This window comes from Cinclus cinclus, chromosome Z, assembly GCF_963662255.1.
Source record: "Cinclus cinclus chromosome Z, bCinCin1.1, whole genome shotgun sequence".
In the NCBI taxonomy this organism is placed as follows: Eukaryota; Metazoa; Chordata; class Aves; order Passeriformes; family Cinclidae; genus Cinclus; species Cinclus cinclus.
In genome coordinates this window covers 50,772,513-50,795,540 of record NC_085084.1, presented here as the reverse complement: position 1 = coordinate 50,795,540, position 23,028 = coordinate 50,772,513, and the positions used below count along the sequence as shown (strand labels likewise).

General features: G+C 35.2%; 1 protein-coding gene across 1 annotated transcript; it reads left to right on the top strand.

The window, feature by feature from the left end:
- Nucleotides 1-6,874: 6,874 nt before the first annotated feature.
- LOC134056469 (long-chain fatty acid transport protein 6-like) lies at nucleotides 6,875-22,790 on the top strand. Its single transcript, XM_062513272.1, has 10 exons — nucleotides 6,875-7,352; nucleotides 8,340-8,552; nucleotides 9,339-9,497; nucleotides 11,115-11,239; nucleotides 14,539-14,733; nucleotides 16,116-16,206; nucleotides 17,748-17,946; nucleotides 18,313-18,410; nucleotides 20,224-20,354; nucleotides 22,614-22,790. Exons 1-10 carry the CDS (start codon nucleotides 6,875-6,877, stop codon nucleotides 22,788-22,790), a joined length of 1,866 nt encoding a protein of 621 aa, XP_062369256.1.
- The last annotated feature ends 238 nt before the right edge of the window (nucleotides 22,791-23,028 follow it).

The window sequence follows — 23,028 nt, the reverse complement described above, 5'->3', positions numbered from 1 at the left end:
AACTGAAGCATCTCTCCTTGGAAGATAGGTTGAGCAAGTTGGGTTGGCTCAGCCTGGAGAATAGAGGGCTCGGAAAGGATCTGATCAATGTGCAAAACCCTGAACATAGAAAGAATGCTGCAAAGAAGATGGTGCCAGGCTCTTTCCAGCAGTGTCTTGTGACAGGAGAGAGAATATTGAAGAGCAGATTGGACATGATTCTGGGTAAGTGGCTCTAACCATCTCTGCTGAACCAGAAAGCCTTGATGAAATGACATCCAGAGACCCTTTCCAAGCTCAACCTTTGTGTGATTCTCTGAAGGAATTTAAGTTATATAAAGAATCTAGTCTAATAATTTCATGTTGGAGATATTAAATTAGAAAGTAAGGAAGGTAGTACAATCCTGCATCACTTATATTTGTTAGTTATCTGCAGGACACATACTGGAATGTATGATACAAGTCCAATGTCTGCTACTGGGCTGGAATCTAGGGCTGCTAGGAAAGACTCATAGCCATTATGATACAGAATAAATGTTTTCTTTCTCTTCTGCTGATCTTGTACTTCTTTTTCAGCTGAAACTCTCCCATCTTCTTGACCTTACTTTTTATTTCCCACTGTTGTCCTTGGTTTCAATTACAAAACCCACCACCTTTAAAATAATTTATTCACAAGGGAACAAAAACTGTAACAAAATCACAAAATACTACTTCTACAATTAGAAAGAAACCAAATCTTCCCTCTGCTTGACCCTTACTCCAAGCTTTTTTTTTCATGTTCTTCTTTTTCTCTAACAAATTAGTCATGTTTTCAGGCTATCTGCTCCATAGTAATCTTCTTCCCTTTACAGTGTCTTCAATCTTTTTCTCCAGTCAGAATGAAAGTCCAGTCTTTCCATAAAGTTCCATGGTACTGTATGAGTCCTCCAAATGGAGTAAACAAAATAAAATATTTAGTATGCTGTCCTGCTTTACAGCAAATTTGGAAGGAAATCTCTGCATGGGATCTCTCTAAGTACCAGATTTAAGCAGCCCCTCCCCCAAATGGTTCAGGGAAATATTTCCTCAGAGAGAAGTGAGAAAAAAACTGTTTATTTAAGAGGCAAAGCACTCCCCAGGACAAAAATGAACAATACTAAACAGCAAAACCTCTCGCCGCTCTGAAGAGATGACAAATCCAGAAGAGTCCCTTCTGTTGTTTCAGCCTGGCTCACTCAGGCTGTTCTCAGTCCCTCCAGAGCTGGGAAATGTCACAGCTCAGGCCAGGCCTGGTGGGACACAGGTGTGAGCTCCCAGTGCTCCTCTGGGTTTTCAGTCCAGAGCAGGTTCCACCAATTCCAAGAAAAAGACGAAGAGAACCAAAAACCCATAGTCTAGGGAGCTTCTCTGACTCAGCTAGCCAGAAAAAACAAACCAAAAGCAAAGGAGAGTTCTCTCCTGCTGTCCACTGCAGACAGCACAGTCTGTGTGAAGGATGCAGGGGAGCAAGTGCAGTCTCTGATAACAAACTCTGCACCTCTTCTCTCTCCCTTCACTCCTGGAACCAGCCTTAAAGCTGCAGAACTCAATATCCAACACCAACAGAACAGATGATGGGGATACAAGCATCATGAAATCACCCCATGACACATGCGAATGGAACAAAATCCATAACCTTAAATAATGCATTCTAATCTAATTAAATAATGTAAATTTAAAAAAAGAAAGGAGAGAGTGAAAAGTAATGCCTACAGATTTTCTAATAACTGAATACTATAATTATGCCTCAAGAAATATTCATACATATATAAAAGATATGCTGTACAAAAAATATTAAAACACACAAACAGGAATTAGGCAATTCAATTCAGGTATTGAACAACCTTTTAAAAACATGTTTAGCTTGCACTACTGAGTTTCAGAAATAAGGAGGTTAGTCCACATGTTTTAAACTGTCAGTCAAGAGTATGTATGCGTTTTTATTAATGCAATCTTATCTACTTCCTTAATCCAGTAGGCTGCCAATGCCACATATTATAGTGTCCCTTTTCAGCATTTACATTGCATTACAACAATGTCCTCTGACATTTGTAAACTTTAAAAATGTGTTAATCATAAAAGACGTTTGTTCCTGTTGCAGAGACTACGTGACAATGTCAGATAAATGTTACAGATATGTTTGCTGTGTACTGTATATGCTATATTTAGTAACATATGGAAACATCACTAAGTTGCTTCCATCACACTGAAACAGTAATTCCAGATTAGTCCTTTCTCTTGGCACAACACTATGTCTTGTTGCTTATCATCCTTTTAAGCATACAAACCAGCAATGCATAACTAATTTCTTCATCTTTTAACAATTAACTCACAATAGAGACAGCAAATACACTTTGTTCCAAAATACAGTGTCCGATTCCCTTTCACTCACATGCTTCAAGATAGCTGCAAAGTAAGGAGCTACAGAACTGGGGACCTGTGATGTCCAGGAGATAGAAAGGATTCTTTACCTGTTTGCCTAGGCACACAGTCACCAGTGACACACTATAGGTGTGGAGCTTCAAGACAGCACCTGCTTGGACAAAACAAATGTTTTCAGATAACCCATGCAACTCTCCTACAAGTGATACACAGAGGACATTAATCAAAATACACAGAAAAAAGTTTGGTAACCAAATGCTTTCATTTATCATTCAGATGCTGGAAAAGAAACTGGGTATAAACTCAGCTAAATTATAAGGTCTGCCTTTCTTTTATAGGTAATTTCTTATTTTATATAAAACAACTGCATGCATCAGAAGTCAGTTTAGAGATATCCTTTTGTTTGCTTGCATTAAAATTTTCTGAAACCTTACTTCAATCAGAGAAACATCTCAGTCTATTCCTACTAATTACACTGTATGTAAGCTTCAAAACTCAGATTTTATTTCCTATTGGTTAGATTGCTTTAAGCAAAGGTAACATGTTGTTTCACTGAAAAAGCTAACAGATTACTTGGAAAGCATCATTTTTACCTTAATTTTTGGTAAATATTTGGGTTCCCTGTATTTAGAAATCTTCCCTGTTTGTCATTATTCACGTGGTTGCAAGAAAATACTGAAAATAGTCCATTGTGTCTTTTGGTACCACTGACTACTTCCTTCTGAATTTTATTTAATTTTCTAAAGAAAAGAGATAGTTAAGAATACTTAATAGATACTTAAGAATATCAGTTTTCATCAAAAGGAAATGTTTTTGATCCTTGTGATTGCAGAGGATCAGCTGAAAAGAAAATAAAAGAAGAACAAAGCAGAGAGTAAGTAAATAAAATCCCACTTTTCCCTGATTTATGACTCTGGGAACAGAAAAAAGCTATGACAAACCAAAATAGTGAGATTGGTGATCAATTAAGTAATTAATTAAATTCAAATTTTGTCCTTACAAATTTCAAATCAGAGGTTACGTGGCAATTGTTCAAAACACCAAGTCTTTTAAAATGCCATTTCCACCTTGCAAAGCTCATATGAGAGCAAGTCTTGTAAGCACTTTTAAGGTTGATGTAACATTAACTATGAGGGCAGTTACAGAAAGCCTTTGTTTCTCAGGTATTTCAGGGACATCTGACACCTTGGAGAGCTAGGACATGAAGGTGTAAAGGCCAACACATAGGGCTGTTTACATTCCCCTACAACTGGAGAACATGTCTGGACAGTCTTGCTGGCTCTTTAAATGTCTATATGATTATTGTGCTATTGCTCTCTTCAGTACATTCCTTGCCTCCCAGAGTTACCCTCCCTGTGCAAGCAAAACTGCAGACTTGTAGTAGCTGTGTCTGACGTGGCAGCGCTGTTGTCCTGTTTTTCTTTTCCTGCCAGACCAGAGCCAGGCAAAGAAAAAGGAAGCTCCAGCTGAGAAAGATAGTGGTCAGTTTCCATTGGAATAATACTTTGGCAGAGAATGCTCTCAAAAGATAAATAGGTTAAGACTAAGGACTAGAAATAACCAGACTGCACATTAATTAAAATAAGGTTAAAGGAATTATTCAGTTATTCTAAGATAATTGTTCAAATGCACTTTCCAAGACTTCAGAGTAAATTTACCAGGGACAACATGAGAAAATATCCTAGAGCATCCAAGGCTGGATGGACCTCTGAGCAACCTGGTACAGTGGGAGGTGTCCCCATCCATGGCAGGGAGGCTGGAATTAAGTGATGTTTAAGGTCCCTTCCAGCCCAAACCATTTTATGATTCTACAATTCTTTATGGACTTATTGGACTAAGTTTATTTCTGACCATGCTGAGATAAAAACCTCAGTACACATGCAAAAAAATTCCACTTTGTGGAAACTTTGTGAAAATAATGCAAACAAGAGATGACACAATCAGATTTCATACTTTCATACTTAAACAGACAGCCTCTTAAAAAAACCAAAATGCCACAAAACAACCAAACAACCAAACTATGCCAGAACTGGACAGTAGCTGATATTTTAAGAAGGATACAAAGGATTTGCTTAAACTGCAATTAAGCATGCATTTGATACCTCCTTGGAAGCAACTGGTTTGCATGTACAGCAAAATCAAGACCTATTTATAACAGTGTGTGAATTTTTTTCCAAAGTGCTTTGAATTCATCTAAATTTGAGAAAATATTTCATTATTCTGAGTGGCCCCTTCATTTGGCGTGTAATTTAATTTCCTGTGTATGTACTTCTAGTGAATGCTTTGGAGAAAATCTATAAGCCATAATCGAAGGTGAGCTAGGTTGTATTGTACTGTATGTAGAATACTGCAGAGGCTTTTCATTCCAGGCATACAGCAGGTGACAGCAGTATGATTTCTGCAGTGCAGCTGGCTGTAAGACTGTAGTTTCTCTCAGAGAGATGTATGCCCTTTCACAGTAGCTACTCTTTCCTAAAATTCACTCCTCCTCCGGGTGGTCTATATTTCCCCTTTAATTTTCTTTGTTTTCTGCTCCATAAACAGTATTTTGCTCAAACAATTCTAAAACAAAGATCTGTGGGCCTTTCCAATCACATTCAAGTGAAAAGGGTGAACCAAAACTAATCCTGATGCAGCTTTGAGGACTGTTTTTTTTTCTTTTTTCCCGGTAGTCTGCTTAATTTTCCCTCTGTTTTATTCTGCTTTGAGTTTTCACTTTTACACAATGGCTATTTTTGGTAATAGAAGCTTATAAGAATGCTAAAAGAAAGCTAAGGCTAGGCTAAACCTAGTCTAACATCATCATTCCTTTTATTTATTGTCTCTTAAGATCATGTGTTTATTGGTTCAGTTTTTGAAGTCTACCAATTTGACTTTGTCCAGAGCTAAATTCACTGGTTGATTAATTTCAGTGAATCTTGCATGCTTGCATGTGGCAAAGAAAGCTGAGTAAAGGTTTCCAAATCAGAGATGAGCCATGACACTCAGGAAGCCTTCTGTTTGTGCCCTGGGCCATTAAACAATAACAATCTGAGAAAGGCAAAAAGTCAGTAAGGGAGCCACATGAGCTGAAACATGGGTCTTTTAATGGCACATCTATTGTAAGACTGAACTTACAGCTACTTTAATTGCTTTTTAACATAGAAAGATAAGACATTTGCCGTGACAGGTAACAAAGTGTAATCAAGAAAACTGACAGATTTCAAGGTAAGTAAGAAAGTCTCTTTACAAATTAAAGATTTCAGAAATTGATGGGTTTAGAATTTTTCTTTAGAACACTAAAATATTATGCCTTACATGCTTTAACTTCATTTATATATTTATGTGCAATTAATGCCACATTGCTTTTATTTTTAAGCTGCTCTTTTACCAATACATTTTGTATGCTTTATAGTAGATACAAGATCTTGCTTTCTGCAAGAATTCCACTGAATATTACAAGTATACTTATTGAATATTGTTTAAAATTTAAACAAGCTTGAGGAATATACCAAAAGTACAGCTTGTCAGTAAGATATTTCCAAACTACAGGGTGGAGGCCACCCCATTTAGAAAAGCCTCTCAGTTTGCTGAAGTGTTCCTGAATCCTACATTGTCACGTAAGACATTTCAAAATTTGTAGTTATCATGGCTGAAACTTTATAAAAGAGACTGGTCAATGCTACATATATTTTGTTCTAGGGACCTTGCATGAACTTCACTAGTCCTCCACTATGACCATTTGAAAATATGACAATTAATTTTTGCCTGAAATACTTTACAGAAGTTTGTAAATTTTATGCTTATAGGTTGTTTTCCAAACCTCAGTATATGTTTGCACTTGATTTTGCTTGAGACTGCAGGATGCCATTGTAAATAATGTAAATAATATAAATACTGCAAAGTTATTTATCACTGTTTATTGCAAATGCCAGAAAGTCCTATGGTGAAAACTGGATTCTTTAGAAGATGCAAAAGTTTCACAGTATGCTGCCTTCAATTTGTGTATGTTCATCAGTCTGTTCAAACTTTTTGGTCTCAAAAGGTCTCAAATTCTATCAGACCAGAAAACACAACTTAGGCAGCAAAGAACAACATTTGGTGCATCTTACAGGTGTAGAGTATATAACATGCTTTCATATACATATGATAGTGTATGCTTGGTCTCTTTGTTTCCATCTTATTTTTAGGATTTGCCATGGGACAGTAAAAAACCTAAAATAAATAAAAAACCCCAACAACCCAACAAAGACAAAAAATAATTTTGATTGCAAATTAAAAATTGTGCACAATCCTTTTTTTACTCTCAACTCCCTTTTTCTTTTTTGTACCCTTGTCAGTCTTTTTATTCTAGTAAATGCCAATAAGGTATTTTTAACAGTTCTCAGATTAATTGGTGGAATTGTAATTAGCTTACTTACCCCCAGGCTATGTTTTAAAACTCAGTGTTAATTATTATAATGTATGTATTTTGTGTGTCTGAGATCACTATATCTATTATTGCCCCGCTTCAAGCATGCTGTGCACGTGGCTTTCGGCAATTGCTGGAGGAGTAGTGGTGCTGTGTGTCTCTCTGAAGATCTTTCTGCCCTATTTCTGGGAAGATCTGATCTACTTCTTGAGGCGGAAGAGGTCAAAGGCAACAGTAAAAAAATGGGCAAAAAATGGAGTTCTCTCCTTAATTGACCTTTTCATACAGACAGTGGAAAAAAATCCCCACAAGCCATTCCTTCACTATGAAGGGACGGTGTACACTTACCAGGATGTGGACAGGAGGAGTAACAGGGTAGCACAGGCATTCCTACGCTATGGGAATCTGAAGAAAGGTGACACTGTGGCCCTGCTCATGGGTAATGGACCTGACTTCATCCATGTCTGGTTCGGGCTGGCCAAGCTGGGCTTCATTGTGGCCTTTCTCAACATCAATATCCACACAAGATCTCTCCTACACTGCATTGATACATGCACAGCAAAAGCACTGATCATAGGAGAAGGTAAGCTCTGTGTTGTGTTTCACTTACTTCTCACTTTCTACTGTTTCCTGCTTTGTCAAAAATAGAAAATCAGAGCCCTTCAAAGATGCAGGCTTTTTATATATGCATACACTTAAAGGGAGGGGAATAAAGGGAGGGGAAAAAGTAAGGAAAGAGATAGTGTTGTCTAAAAAGGAGAGAAAAGAGATAATGCTAAAATTTCAAGGGTATAAGCACAAAATAAGTTCTATGCAATTAATTAGTAGCATGAAAGTCTTAAATCTGAAACTCTCCAAGTACTGAAAAAGCTACCAGGACCAATAATCATGCATCAGCAAGAAAACAGCCTCAGGAGATACTTTAGCATAATTTTATTTCTGTTTCTATTTACTGATTTATGTGGCTTATATAAACTTCACTGACTACATGAAGACACAGATTCCCTTTGTAGTCATGATTTTCTTCAGTTCAAAATACTATATAAAAATTTATGTTACTTGATAACTACTTTAAAGTATTGATCCCAAGGTAACATTGCTTGGAGCAATGATTACAGCACGATGAGCTGCAGTTTTGTCCCTGTTCATGGCATATTATGCAATACTAGGCAATTTATTTACTTTCTCCTCCTGTTTTCCTATCTTTTATGCACCTTGGCAATACTACCATAATTCCATATTAACCTGTGAGGGTTTGCTATTTGCTATGTGCACCAAGATTCAAAATAAATGTGATTAAATTAAATCCTATGTATTAGCATCACCAATTATGTTTATGGTGTTTTACCAATCACAATTAAAGCCACATGAGAAAATACAGGGAAATTAAATATCATGATGATTTTTTCACTGTCCAGTATGCAGGTTAGCCCTCCTATGGCTGCGGAAGGTTTATACAGTGGTATGATGTATAATTTCAGTGCTGGTAATCAGGTCTGTAGCTGTACTTATTTTAATAATTACCATGTCTTTTTGTTTGTTTGTTTATTTATTTATCTTAATTTGGCAGATTGTTTGGGATTGATAGAGAAAGAATTTATTTTGAATCTCTTGGAAAATAATGTTGCTGTCTGGCTGATGAGCACCAGTTCTCCTTTCCAGCATGTTCACACTCTAGCAGACAAACTAGACAAGGTGCCTAATAATCCTGTTCCATCTCATCTTAGAGCTGTCACTGACACAAGAAACACAGCTCTGTATATCTTCACATCAGGAAGTACAGGTGAGGATATGTACTAACTAAGTACAGATGCATGAAAACTAAGACAATATAAATTTAGCAACAAGACACAAAAAGACACAAAAAGACGGAGCTTGAATTTCTAAGACAAGACAGGGAGGAATCAATTTACTCAGAAGCACAGTACACTTTAAAACATGTTTTGCCATGGCATAACGAGGGTGCAATTGCAGTTACTGAACTTCTACACAGATACTCCATGGATGAAATTAATTTCTTGAATATAAAGCAAAGTCAGTCTCTAAGAGTTGCTCAGAAAGGAAGAATGGTGGAACCTCTACTTTTGATTCTGAAAAGGGAGTTATTTTTAGAGTGGAAGAAATGGGGAAATTCACCCACCAGTCAAGCCAAATAGCTTTGTAGAAGCTATTTCTATTGGAAAGAGAATCTGAGAGACACCGTGGCTTTTCAGAAGTATTCTCATTCTCACTTTCTGGCAAGGGAAACCTGTATGCAGAGATGGCCTGCACACATCTGAAGGGCATGGACTTTGTACTCCAGACAAAACAGACATGGCAGAGGGGTTGGGACTACATTATCTTTAAAGTCCCTTCCAACCCTAACCACTCTACAATTCTATGATTGAATAGCTTTACAGGCAGCAAGAGTGAAGGAGCTGAGGGTCTAAGGAGATATAAAACAATAAATGATAGGACAAAGACTCAGAAGAGACAATTCTCCCTGTACATTACCTACATAATTCTACTTACAGCAAAATTATTAGTGCATGTGGTACATTTATAATGGTTTGCTCTTTCCCTTTGACAGGTTTTCCAAAAGCTGCTATCATCACTCATCTAAGAACTCTGGCTGTGTCCTTAGTATTCACTCAGTGTGGCGCAGTTTCTCAGGATATTATGTATGTCACGCTTCCCTTGTACCACATCAGTGCTTCACTTCTTGGGATTGGTGGATGCATTCAGTTAGGTAATATTTATCTTCTAGTGAAGTTCCATTAACTTGACAAGGTTACAACATGTTAGCATTAGGTAACTAACTGCCTGGTAACTCAAATATTATGTTTACCAAAAAGCTTTTGTAATTTTATCATTTTTATCACCTCTCTCATTTGTAGGCAATAACTAAGGTATAGGTATAGTTTCTGAACTAAATGTAGATTTATACAACTAATTATTGTATAAATCCAACATAAAATGGCCTGAGGTCTGTGCGTTGTTAGCACCACTGCACATATTCTGTAGTTTTAACCTGAAGTCATATCTGTAGTCTACGCCAAAAGTCTGTAAAGGCATTCACACAGGCATCTGACGCTCAGTTTATAGTGTCAGAAGGTATAAATGCATTGTGGAAGCCTAACCTTCAGAATAAGAATGACTAAATGTGTTGTGAAGCCTTTTTGGTCTCTTATTTAAGACCTACAGAGTTAGATTCATAACACTGAAGCAAAAAAAAAAAAAAAAGGAAGAAGGACAAAACCTGTCCTTCTAAATTTGATAATGGGAGTTACTTGTAGAGAGCTAGCAACCAGATATTTCCCAGGTTATGTCCTTCTTTTCTGTCCTTAGTCTTGCTTACCTGCTGGGTTTTAGCATGCTAAGTATATAACTGGAGTGTTTTAAAGACATTGCAGTATTTTGTTTATTCAGGAGCAAGACAGGCAGGCAACTGTAACTGCTGTAACTGCTGACAAGACTGCTTCTGCCTAACAGAAACACAAAGGGGATGGGAAAATGAGACTATGTGATTTCTGAGACTATTAATTGTTTTGGAACAGAAAATGTAGGGTAACAGCTTTCTTAGGTGTTCAGATAGAGACTTGGGAGTCTGGGATTTGAATGACAAAGCTCTGAGGAAGTGTGAGGCTGAAGTGGTCTGAGAGGTTTCAAGATAAGGGAGGAACAGGCAAGCTGGGAAAAAGTGGACTAGAATGGATTCAAAACTTGGAAGGCCCTGGGAATCTTCATAAGGGCAAAAAGGAATTTTTGAAAGGTTAGAAACAAGGAAATTCATTAATTCTTGACTGACAACACATAGCAAGGCATAGGGTGTCAGATATAAGAGGTGTAGAATGAGGTGGCTTTTGTAATGGAAAGAACATCAGGGTCACAGAAACAAAAAAAAATATTTCAGTTGATAAGGAACAGAAAAATGGGAGGGAAACAGAAACAACAAAGACTCAGCAATTTCCTTTCCCCCTCTTGTCACACAAATAGAGAAGCTGTGAGCTACCATTTCCCCATTCTAAGATCTTCTTTTTTCAGAGTTAAACCAGTTCATGATATTGACAGAAGCAAAATGTTTAGGACATGACCTACTCCTGACAATAGGAGATGATAAGAAGATTTGCTTCTGCTCCTTAACTAAGTTTTTAGTTACTACTCAGAAATTCTTAATTGTGCAAGTCACATTTAACAGACAGATCCTGTTGGAAATAGATTACAATTTATTTAATTAGCTGAAGTTGTCATTAATTGAATTAAGCGAATGACATTTTTTTTGTTGTTGTTGTTAGAATAGTGGTATAAGACAAGGGGTTTGTTTTAAAGATTATTTTGAAATTTCTTTTCTGTTTTCATCACATAGGAGCGACCTGTGTTTTGAAGAAGAAATTTTCTGCAAGACAGTTTTGGAATGACTGTAGGAAGTACAATGTTACCATGTTTTTATATATAGGAGAACTCTGCCGCTACCTCTGCAATCAGGCCTGTGTAAGTCCTGTTTGCAAATGCACATTTAAGATATAGCAAATCTGAAATTCAGATAGATCCTTTCATTTCTGAATAGCATAGTATTTTCAATCTTTGATTGTTTTTTCCAGTGTATACAGAATTTAGGTCTTGTGTTCCTTGCTGTTACCAAAAGCAATCATGTTTACATCATCAAATGAAGTGGTGACAAAGGAACAAGCCTGACAGGACATGAATACCCTGACACTCACAGAAGTATCCCTGCAAAGCCAATCTTGTTGGATTTTCATCTGAGTGACTAGCAAGTCACAGGTCAGTCAGGAAAAGGTATAAGCTGTAAAAGCTTAATCATACTCAACGCTCAAACAAGAGTCTGAACCAGACTAAACAATTAAACAATTTCAGTGCTCTATTCCAAAGTAGTTACTTATCAAGAAAGGCCTATTATGTTCAGCATTTAATGGACAATAATTAATTTTTAACTTTGAAACTGATTAATGAGTTTTTTTTTTAGTTTAAATATTTTTCTTAGAGGTCTTCCAAAGGCACACTCTGCTCCATACCTGTACATATGATGATGGATATATCTGTATAAAATCAAATTACTAACAGAGTGGTGCAAAATCTTGGTCCCCCATGGGATAACAGTCTTAAAGATCATGACAGCTAAATCATGATCAGGTTTTGAACAAAGTAAAATGTCACCAAACAGTGACAAGTAAGTCTGAAAACTGAAAATCATTAAGTTGCAACTCTCATTTTTCAATGATAGGGAGAAAGCTTGGTTAATTTTTTAAAATTTTATACTTGGGAGTTAGTATATTACTGAAGAGACATAACAAGAAGTATTCCTACCTACTTCAGAAAACATCATGTACAAGCACAAAGTTCAAATTATCTCCAATGGCATTGGTCAGAGATTAACACTAACACTAGGAGCAAGGGAACATCTGAAAAAGTTTTCCAGCTGGTTTGAACAGAATCCTATTATTGGGTGGTCTGGATGTAGGAGAGGGGTCAAAGATAAAAAGTATTAAAGGCTACCAGACGGGATAGCTGTTGGCCTGAACTCAAGCCTGTACAAATATTATATCAGTAGTCCATGGATCAAAAACCCACAAAGGAATAATTAGCCAGGCCAAACCGGTTGTGTAAAGGTTTCTCCTGCAGGAAAAAGCAACAAGAACTTTATTTTCTTGTCTCAATAACAAAAATTTAACAGGGAAGAAATAGACACTTAACTGGCAACTGGTAAGGTGGGAAAAACAGAGATGGCCTAGATGAGCTGAGGAAGGTGATGTTGCTAACAGAGGTAGATCAGGTACATCCGGAGTCCTGTCACAATCACATATCCTACTAGACTATGACAACGAGCAACATATAACCAGATGTTAGATACATATATAACATGTAACCTCTACACATAACCTCCTCTGTACCACACAGGTTCTTCTTCACTGAAAGAAACCCAGGCAGGCTAACAGGTCAGGTATGGCTCAGGACTAGGGCTGAGCATGAGGGACCTGATGGAATATGCTCTACATCATACATCAGACGGGGTGTCTGTCCTTCCCACCATTCACTGAGCATGCCCAGGTATCACAAATTGAGAAAGAACATGGATTTGGAAACTAGGAGGCGCTTGGGGATTTCTTGAAGTGGACAGAAACTCTGTGACTAGTTACATCTACTGCAAGCTAACCAGCCTCATGTACCTATCAGAAGTAAATATTAAGCTCATAGAAGGTAACAAAATAATGAGAAAGTATGTTTTTAAAGGGGACCATGTAACTTTTAAATAAAGATATTTAAAATTCAGGGTAGTTCAGGGAAATGGTGCAGATTGTTGTACCAGGCATGAACCAAGGCAAGAGTGACAGGTTCTCCTATTGCTTGTTGTCTCCCAAACTCTTGAGCTTTACTTAAAGTCTTACAGTATCATAAAATATATTGGGGAAAAAAACAAAACCTGTCATTTCACCCTGAAGACAAAGTGCCAAAGAAGGGACATTACTCATGAAGAAAGTCTCCCAGTCAGCCTCCCAGCTGGTTTATAATTGGTTTGGATTAAATACATGTGATCAAAACATGCAGGCCTTCAGAGTTACCACTAAAATTGCAGAAGAAAATGCATCTGATTAGGCAGAAGCAAGGAATATCAAACTCCTGTTTGACTACTGTGTTTAACAAGTGATGTTTAGTCTGCATTTCGGTTGATCCTATCGTGGAAAATAATTAATCTGCTGCAAAATGCAGTTCTGAATCAAATAAAGTTGTCTGTTAACACATAGTTCACAAAATTATTTTATGTGAACATTCTTGAAAGTCAAAAATTTGAAAATCTACTAAAACATTTCAGTGCAATTACAAGATGAATTTCCATCTTTAAATCACCTTAATATTATTTAGAAACCAAACATAATTTTACAGTTTTAAAGATTAGAATAACACTGCAACCAGAAATGCATTTATTTGGTTTGAAGAAACCATTCTTTTTGACCTGAAATAAGTTTATTTTCTGCTGACATTCAGCTAGAACAGTAACTTAATTACTCAATCCCAAATGCACCTCCAAAGAAGTGAGGGCTTTTCAGTGTCTTAACTACAGTCCTATAGATAGGGTGCTGAGCAGTCTCCTCCCATGCACTTACATGAGGAAACTTTTGAGTTTACCACAGTAATTACATCATTGACATGTAACAATAACACATTAGCAACTATATTTTGACTGCAGATTTTATTATCTTTGATGAATCTGTAAGATTAAAATTGAACCTAATCATATGAAATATTTTAAGCAGCTTTGAGTTATTCTGCTGCTTTTTCAGGTTCCATAGGGAACATGACAGATGTGCGTAATTTTATACCAAGTATCATTACAAAAAGAATCAACCATTTTGTATCACAACTGTTTTCTAAGGCACAATTTTGTTGATACAGGAAATCTTCTTGGTGGGAAAGAAACTTTCGTTCTATGGGAAATGGCTTTTCCTTGAAACCTATTTATTTACAGCTAAAATCTTTGAAACTTTGTACTAGACATCCTAGTTATAGAGTTCATAAGTAAAAATTCAAAAAATTACAGAAATAAAGCTTTCACCCTGCAAAAACCCCTTAACCTCAGACCAATATTTCTTATGCTTTTCTGTTTGATTATAAAAAGACCCAAACAAACAAAAAAATCAACCATTCTGCAAAGTATTTTAGTCAAGGTTGCAGTTCATGAATTAAAATTGTTCTGTTAGAAAGTATTAGACCAATTTTAGCTATTTAGACCCACTTTTCTCAGCTACAGAATGTTTCTTTTTGTCTGTTCACAGAAAGAAGAGGACAGAGTTCATGAAGTCCGCCTTGCTCTTGGAAATGGTATCAGACCTTCTGTATGGAAAGAATTTCTGATGAGGTTTGGCCCAATAAAAATATTTGAATTCTATGGGTCCACAGAAGGGAATCTTTCTTTCCTGAACTACACCAACAAAATAGGAGCTGTGGGTCGTGCTGGCATCTTCTCAAAGGTAAGGGTTATCAAATCTACCAACCAATCAACCAATTAAGCATACAATAATTTAAAAAAAAAATAAAAGGCATGGGAAAAGCAGAAATTATAAAGAACAGGAAGCAAGAAACTGCTTCCTTCTTTCCAGATACAATAAAATTTGGTTCATGGAAACAGAAACCTTATTCATAGTTCCTTCCCTGACTCTGTTCTCTGTACATATATTTTGAAGCCACAATAAATATACACAACTATACAGAAGCTTGTGTACCCAACTTCTTCCCCAGTATATCTTAAAGAAACCCAAACTGACTGTGTAAAAGTGACTACCCATAGGACTGATTAATGATGATTTTTGTTAAAGTTTACTTATCAGACTGAAAACCTACATATATCAAATGATGAGGCTGGAAACTAGTTTTGATTTCACTTTTGTTATGAATCAGGAGATAGATATTCCAAAGCAAACTTACATAAATTTCCTCTTTGACTGAAACTCCACTCATTAAAACTAATGTCACACTTTGAAATAAGATTAGCAAAACAAAAAAATTCAAAATTCTCAGAAAATAAAGGATAAAAATATTAATCTCAAAATACCTAAGATAAAAATTTACATATATGACCACTCTCATTGGTTGAAACTCTCAGTGTTTCTATCATAAAAATACTCTGACAGTCTCAAATGTTTTTCCAATTTGTACAGTTTCCTTGAATCATGAACACTATACTACAACAAAACACTATTCAAAAAATACTAAAGATTCAGATCAATTAAAATCAAGACCAGATTAATGACTTCCAAATTATTTCTGCTTTTAATCTGAGATGCCAAAAATGCCTTGGCATGACCATGATAACGACTCTGCAGGACTTTCAGTCTTCTAGCAATATTAGCCATGTGGGTTGAGATTGAGGCAGGAAAGACTAATTAAATCATTAAGTTGTAAGTTTCCACTTGCATCTGTCTGGAGTAATTTTTGAGATGTCTGTAAATCTATTTTTGATTTTTTTGTCAGATAATCATCTTGATTTGCATTTCAGCGATATTAAGCCTCTACTTAGAAATGGATGGTAGTTTTAAAGCAAAAACAACAATTTGACCAAATGCATTTTTTCCTTCATATAAATGATTTGAATCTGACTCTACTCTAAGACAATGGACTTCTTTTTATCAGAAAGGTCATGAACACTTACCTGTACATGTATACTTACTGTTGCTTATCATGATATAAACACCTTCTGACAATTGCATCTTAGAATAATGCCAGTTTATTTCAGGCTGCCTCAAATCTTCAAAAGTCTATAGGGACTCTTAATTAATTCAAAGCAATTTTTATCAAAGCTATAAAGTGAGTAAGAAAGATGTTTTTAAGTATTCATAGATTTTTTTTTTTTTAGTTTCTACATTCTTTTGAGTTGTTGAAATATGATATCTGGAAACAAGAACTTATAAAAGATGAAAATGGAAGGTGTAACAAAGCACCCATAGGTAAGGAAAAATATTTGTTATCTATTAACTAACAGAAAACTCAGTTTAGATGATGATATTTCCGCAACAGATTTTTGACATACACCTAGAACTTGAAAATGACACCAGAATATAGATCCAAAAAGGGATCTGTTGCTAATATATGCAATAATAAATCCAAATATTTATAAAGTAACCCAAACAAAAAAATTATAATCATATAGGAACATTAGTATTATTTGGGGTCCATAATATTTCTATTCTCATTTGAGAAAAACCTGTTCCTATTCCTGGAAAAATCAGATTTTTAGTGCCTCTTTAAAAAAAAAAAAAAAAAATAAAAAAGGATATAGTAAAGGATATAGTAATTCCCACATATGTTGTGCCTTGAGGCCAGATGTTTAAAGATGCTTTCTAAGTTTCAGATTTAAAATGCTGAGAAAGAACAGTACAATTCCAAATTATGGATCATATTTATCTATTTAGTGACAATTAAAATTATTAAAATTCCTAGTTTCATGAGACGATTAGAAAAAAATTGCAGGTTATTACACATATTTTTTAGGTAACTCTGAAGTTACTGTCACAATGTGAGACAGTAATGATAGCAAATTCACGAACTGGACTAGAGGATCTTCCTGTAAACTGACTTGGGGTTAGAGCAACTCCTTTTTTAAATTCAACATTTTTGTTTGGTTGTTCCGTTGAATTGTATTGGCAGCAATGCTAGCTTCTCTTCTGAAAGGTAGTATAAGCTTTCATTCCATTTTCCACATTAAGCTTTGATTAAAAAAAAAATTAAGGGGATTTAATTTAAGAGGCAGAAATAAAGCTATGAAGAAAATTATTTGTTTGGAAACATCTCAAAGATGGAATTATCTTTTAACCTCAGGAGCACACTGAGAATAAAGACAATACTTATCACAGATATAATAAAATAACAGAATAATGAAAAAAACCCAAACATGCTTAAAGGGTATTCTGAATCAATTCCAGTGAAGTCAATGGAAGTTTTGCCCTTGTTATAAACAGGATTTAGACAGGCAGCAACAAGGAGTGATGCCCAGTAGGGATATGTTTCAGACTTCAGGGACACCTTGATGTTCAGAGGATAGACACATTGTGGCTTACAACTTGTTTTGTCACGCCAGTACACCAGTGCTAGGGCAGTAGCATCCCTATCCTCTGGAAAACCTTAAAGCACAAGGTCTTAGGTACTCTATATATATTTTGCCTCTACATGTGTTTTTTGATTACCATCACCCTTTTCAAATAACAGATAAATCATCTTTTCAAAGGGTAAATGCTTTTATCAGGTAAGTGATGTACAATATACTCCAAAAACCTCTTTGCTGTGGTCCAGAGTTTTGGAAGAGAAGGAAGCAAAATTATGTTCCCTTTTCCACTCATCTGTTTCTTCTGTTCAGGGAATAGTTAAGGAAATGTAGCAATAAGACACATAGAATAAATGTGGCTTTCCAAACAATTTTAATATGATGAATTATGTTCTTAATAGCTCACTCTATATATGCTTATTTGCATCCCTTTTTCATGGCCTGCAGGTAAACCTGGTCTTCTAGTTTTTCAAGTTACTAAGGATGCCCCATTTTCTGGATATGTTGGAAATAAAGAAGCCTCGGAGAAGAAACTCCTGCGTAATGTGTTTGTGGAAGGAGATGTGTATCTTGACACAGGAGACCTCCTAGTGATGGATGAGGATGGGTTTCTCTACTTCAGTGACCGGGTGGGAGACACTTTCAGGTATAGTACAAAGTTAAGCGTAAATCCAGGGAGCTTGGAAGAAATCATGCATGTGCAGGACTAGATGACACAGGTCAGACTCAAAGCTGATGAATGACAATTTTCTTTAAAAAAAACAACTAAAGATAGGAATCAAGTCCACCAATGTTGGAGTAGACAGTACTCCAACACAGTAGATTTTTTCAAATTTGGCACTTTTTATATCGCTGGGATCTAAAATGAGATAGCACTAAACAAGAAAAGAATTTGTCTGTCCATCTACATTCATCAGTTAAGAATGTAGCCCACATTAAAAATAGTCCTCCATCACATATAGAAAAAATGTGTAAGTTAACATCTATATTAATATAAGAAATTTTTCAACAGGTGGAAAGGAGAAAATGTTGCCACTTCAGAAGTTGCAGAGATCATTGGTATGATGGATTTTGTCCAAGAAGTTAATGTTTATGGTGTAAGCATAAAAAGTAAGACATTCCCTTTAAGAATATAAGAATATAAAATGAAGATAGTAGTTTCTCGCTGTAACTTTTCTTTTCTTGCAACTGTATGCACAAATATATGTAATTATATAAATGGTTTTAGCTTGGTAATTCAGGCTTTTCTACAGTATTTTGAAATTCCCATTTCAGCAAAGTGTTGTATTCAATAAACATTATTTGCTGAAATTTTGTAATGAATGAAACAAACATTGGGATAAATTAAAAATTGTAACACAGAAGTGAGAAATATGAAGTGAGAAATACAAAGTTATGAACCACACAAGACTTCTCTTACAGGCTTTCATCTGAAAAATGGCAAAATAGAGTATATTAAAAGGTAATGTTAGAAACCATTATCTTATGAGTACTATCCAAGAGCATATATATTTTTTAATAATTGGAATGTTCTCAATTATATATGATGCTTCATAAAAATATATAATATCATGCTGAAAAGCTGTAGGAAACCAAATTAAAAAATTAGAAAATTTCTCAGAAGACACAGCCATTGAAGGAACAGATTGAGGAAGACAAACCTTTAGTGGTGCTGAGTAACTGTTCAAAAAGTCTAGTATTAAAAGAAACTAATCAAATGAAGAAGCTGTCAAGAGACATGAGAGAGAGATGGGAAACACAATGGGCTCAAAGAATGAGGATACATAAAAATAAAATTGAAAGGCCATCATCTGAATGGTTGATCAGCAGGTGGCAGTCATGCAGTGCATGCAAATAAAACTGTAGTCTAATGTTCACAGCATCTCTCATTATCACATACAGTTGGAGCTGATGGGAGATCCTCAAAAGGGTTATTGCTACCTCAGGCAGTAAATAGCTCATTAAAAAAATGCCTCAGGATTCACATCAATTTTTGGTTGTAGTCTACATAGCATAGTCTTTAATTTTCTATATTGACTAGAGTCTCAAATATAGCCATAACAAACGTTACAGCATATCACCAGTTCAGTAACTGCAGATTCATTTTCAGGAAAAGAAACACTCATATTTTTTTCTTTCCAGTGCCTTTAAGCACACCCCAAGGCTTCTCTCTTTTTCTGAACAGATTTAACTGTGGCAGCTGATTTCTTCCAGTTTAGATATTTTCTCCACTTAGAATTCATACTTGTGCTTCAATAAATAGAATGCAGGAACTATGTCTGATACATATTTTTGAAAAGGGGTTTGTTTCTGTTTGCATGTCAAACATAATTTGATGTCTGCAATTTACTAGGACCCACTTACTCTTTTTGTCATAAATTTTTCCGTGGAATAGAGTGCAAAACACTCAGCACTGCCCATACAGTGTTCAATACGCATTTAACTTTATATAGAACAAGTATAGTCTCCAACATGTCTATGTTCATCTATTGCATTAGTCTTTGTGTGAGTGCATTTAGGTAGTTTTTGGGTTTTTTTGTTTTTTTGTTTTTTTTAATTAATGGTCCCTCTGATTTAATTAGACCATTATGTTACCAGTGTTCAGGTAGGAATGAAACCTAGCAGGCAGTTTCCAGCTATGGAGAATTCCTATTAAAAATACATCAGTGACTTTTTAAAACTGAATAAAACCACTGAAAGTAACTTTTACAGTCTTGCAATACCATGTATAGTAAATAAAATATCATATATCTTATAAAATACAATATACATTATACTCAGTGACGTCTGAGAAAACAGGACAGATATTTCACAATATCAATTTATTTGTTCTGACTAATACTAAATTCCATCAAATGCACATTTTATATCTGAATTATTGACTTACACTCTTACTTTTAATATTATTTTTTCAATTTTTTAGATTATGAAGGAAGAACAGGGATGGCAGCTATTGTGCTTAAACGTTACCACACCTTTAATGGAGAAAGACTTTATAAGCATGTTGAGCACTTTCTTCCAAGTTATGCCCAACCACGCTTTGTGAGAATAATGGTAAGACAATCAGTTATCTCCCAATTGTATTTATCTTCTGTCTGACTTGAAAATGGGTCTCTTCAATCATGTAACACAGAACACATTTTACAAGCAGTTTCAATAATTGAAAACAAAAGGTAATAGTAGCCTAAATTACTGGTCCTATGATTGTTATTATGATGAACTTTAGCAAATATATGATGAATTAAACTTCCATTTTGCTTTAAGGATCCATCTATACCTAAGAATCCTAGATGGGATTAATAACTTGACTGCTGGATTTTGCTTCAAAGTTCTTTGACTAGTGTTTTCTTCTAGTCAGTAGAAGATTAAGCAAACACAGGTATAGTCTTACTCATGAGTGTCTTCTTATAAAAGGGTGACATGATCAATTTCAAACCTTTTTGTGATGTGGTTGCTCTTGAAGCAATTCTTATTCACTGCTACTGACAAGGCACCAAAGAAATACCAGGTTATTTTCAACAGATAGTAAGATAAAAGTTTTATGGAGAAGGTTTCCTAATATGAGAATTAAAATGCACTCACATTTAAAGTACAAAAAGCAGAACTAGGATACAATGCTTTTTTAACATCCACTTTAAAAGAGCAAGGATTACACCCCTTGTGAACTCTCCAGAGGCTGATCTGCAACCAGGCAGGAGAGCATGGACTGCAAAGGGTAGGAAAGGGCTTCACATTACATCTGAAAGTTTGTAGCTAACATTTTTCTACTGTTAAGGAATGCTAAAAGACATTTGGCAGTTTTATGTTTCCTTAAATATTGACAAATTGTCTAAAAGGCACAAATTTAAGCATTTAGAGATGGAGAAAGAGTTTTTTCACTAACAGATTACTAACAGATTTACTAAGTAAATGTACCTTCAAATACAGTAAGCATAGGTTATACTATCTGTGGTTCTTTAGGACAGAAGTGGACTCTTCTGGAAAAAGCTTTTGGAAAAGCTTTTTTCTCTTTTTGGGAAAAGCTGTCTTTACAGTTCCACTAGATTGAGCAAATTTGTGCAGAGCTCTAAGGTTTATACACGTGGAAGAGATTAAACCTGTTTGCATTTGTGTTCTATGACTAAAGCTTTTTTTAAGTAACTGAGGAGGAGGCAAAGCAAACAAAGTTACTAGCAGTACTAATTATCTAATATTTACACATGTGCCAATTTTAATTAAAGGAGACAAATTCAATTTTATTTTAAAAACTCAAAATAAAAATAATGTTGTTACTTTATAAAATGTCTTAGGGGAGTATAACAGGGTAAATGCTGAATCACAATTTTCTGTTTGGAAGAAAACTAACTCCCTTCTCCATGTCCTGAGAATGAGGTCACCCTAATGAAGAGTGACAAATACTTGAAATTCTCATACTATATTGGATTTAAAAAATCAGTCTTGAAAAGATTTCAGCAGTCTGTATATAGGTTATTTCGAGTATGACTCACAATTATGGTTGGCTGGTTTTGTGCAAATCAGACAGACTGATTTTCTGTTCTCAATATCTCCTACTTGATTCTAAAATAACAGCAGAGACACAGTGACAAGGATGCAAGAAACCAGGGAACTCTGTGTCTCTTTTATGTTTTCCACCTGTTCTTTTAACTTTCAACAAGAACTAAAAGTGGTTCTTTTCAGTGTGGGAACTAAAAGAAAACATTCACTACAGTGAGACAACATGTAAGTAATCGAAATGCTTGAGAACAGTCTGTTTTAAACTTTTCTCTTAATGTAAACAACTTTTGAAAGGAGATTTATTTATATACCATTTCTCCTCGTATATGCCAACTATTGTGTGCAGAACAACTTGTTCATGAATTGACATTTGAAAAGTTGCTGTATAGCAACTACTTATACAGACAAATAAGACAAGAAGGCATTTAATATTGTTGGGTTTAATGTTTTAAATAAAGTTTAGCAGTAAGAAGTCAGAAGAGATCCAGTACCACAAAACTAGTCAGCTCTCTGCAGAGTGTCACCTAGTGTTCCATACTCTACTGATTTTGTGGTGGACTGCCCTAAGGCAGGTTAAAAGAAAATATGTATTTTGAAACAGAAACTTGCAATCTTTTGTGTTGCTTTAGTAGGCAAATGAATGAAGTAAAATATTCATTTACATTTAGATTTCACTGTGCTTGTGAATCTGATAATTGTTTAACTGAAGAAATTGTGTAGTAAATTGTATGATATATTTTATTCAGTAAGTATATAATATTTTCACTGATATAGACTGGAGTGGAATATTGCACTTCACTTGAATTATTTCTTTTGTAGGATGTTATGCAAATTACTGCAACTTTCAAGCACCAGAAAGTCCATCTGGCAAATGAAGGATTTAATCCAGAAATTATATCTGAACCTCTGTATTTCATGTATGAACCTGCACGTTCCTATATTCCTTTGACAAGAGAGATATACCAGAAGGTGCTTTCTGGTGAAATACGTTTATAAAGCATAGAAATAAAATTACTCTATAATGCAGAAAATTTCAGATATATTCCTGAAACCTTTTCAGGAGGAACCACTATTCAATATTTGTTCTAAAAATACAAGACATTCAAATTAATCTTATTTTGATAAAATCTGTCACTTCCAAAGACACTGACACAATAGTTATATGCATTGTGAAAAATGCACTGCATCTGCTCATATTATTTCTTCACACATGGGCTCACTTATGCAAATTTTT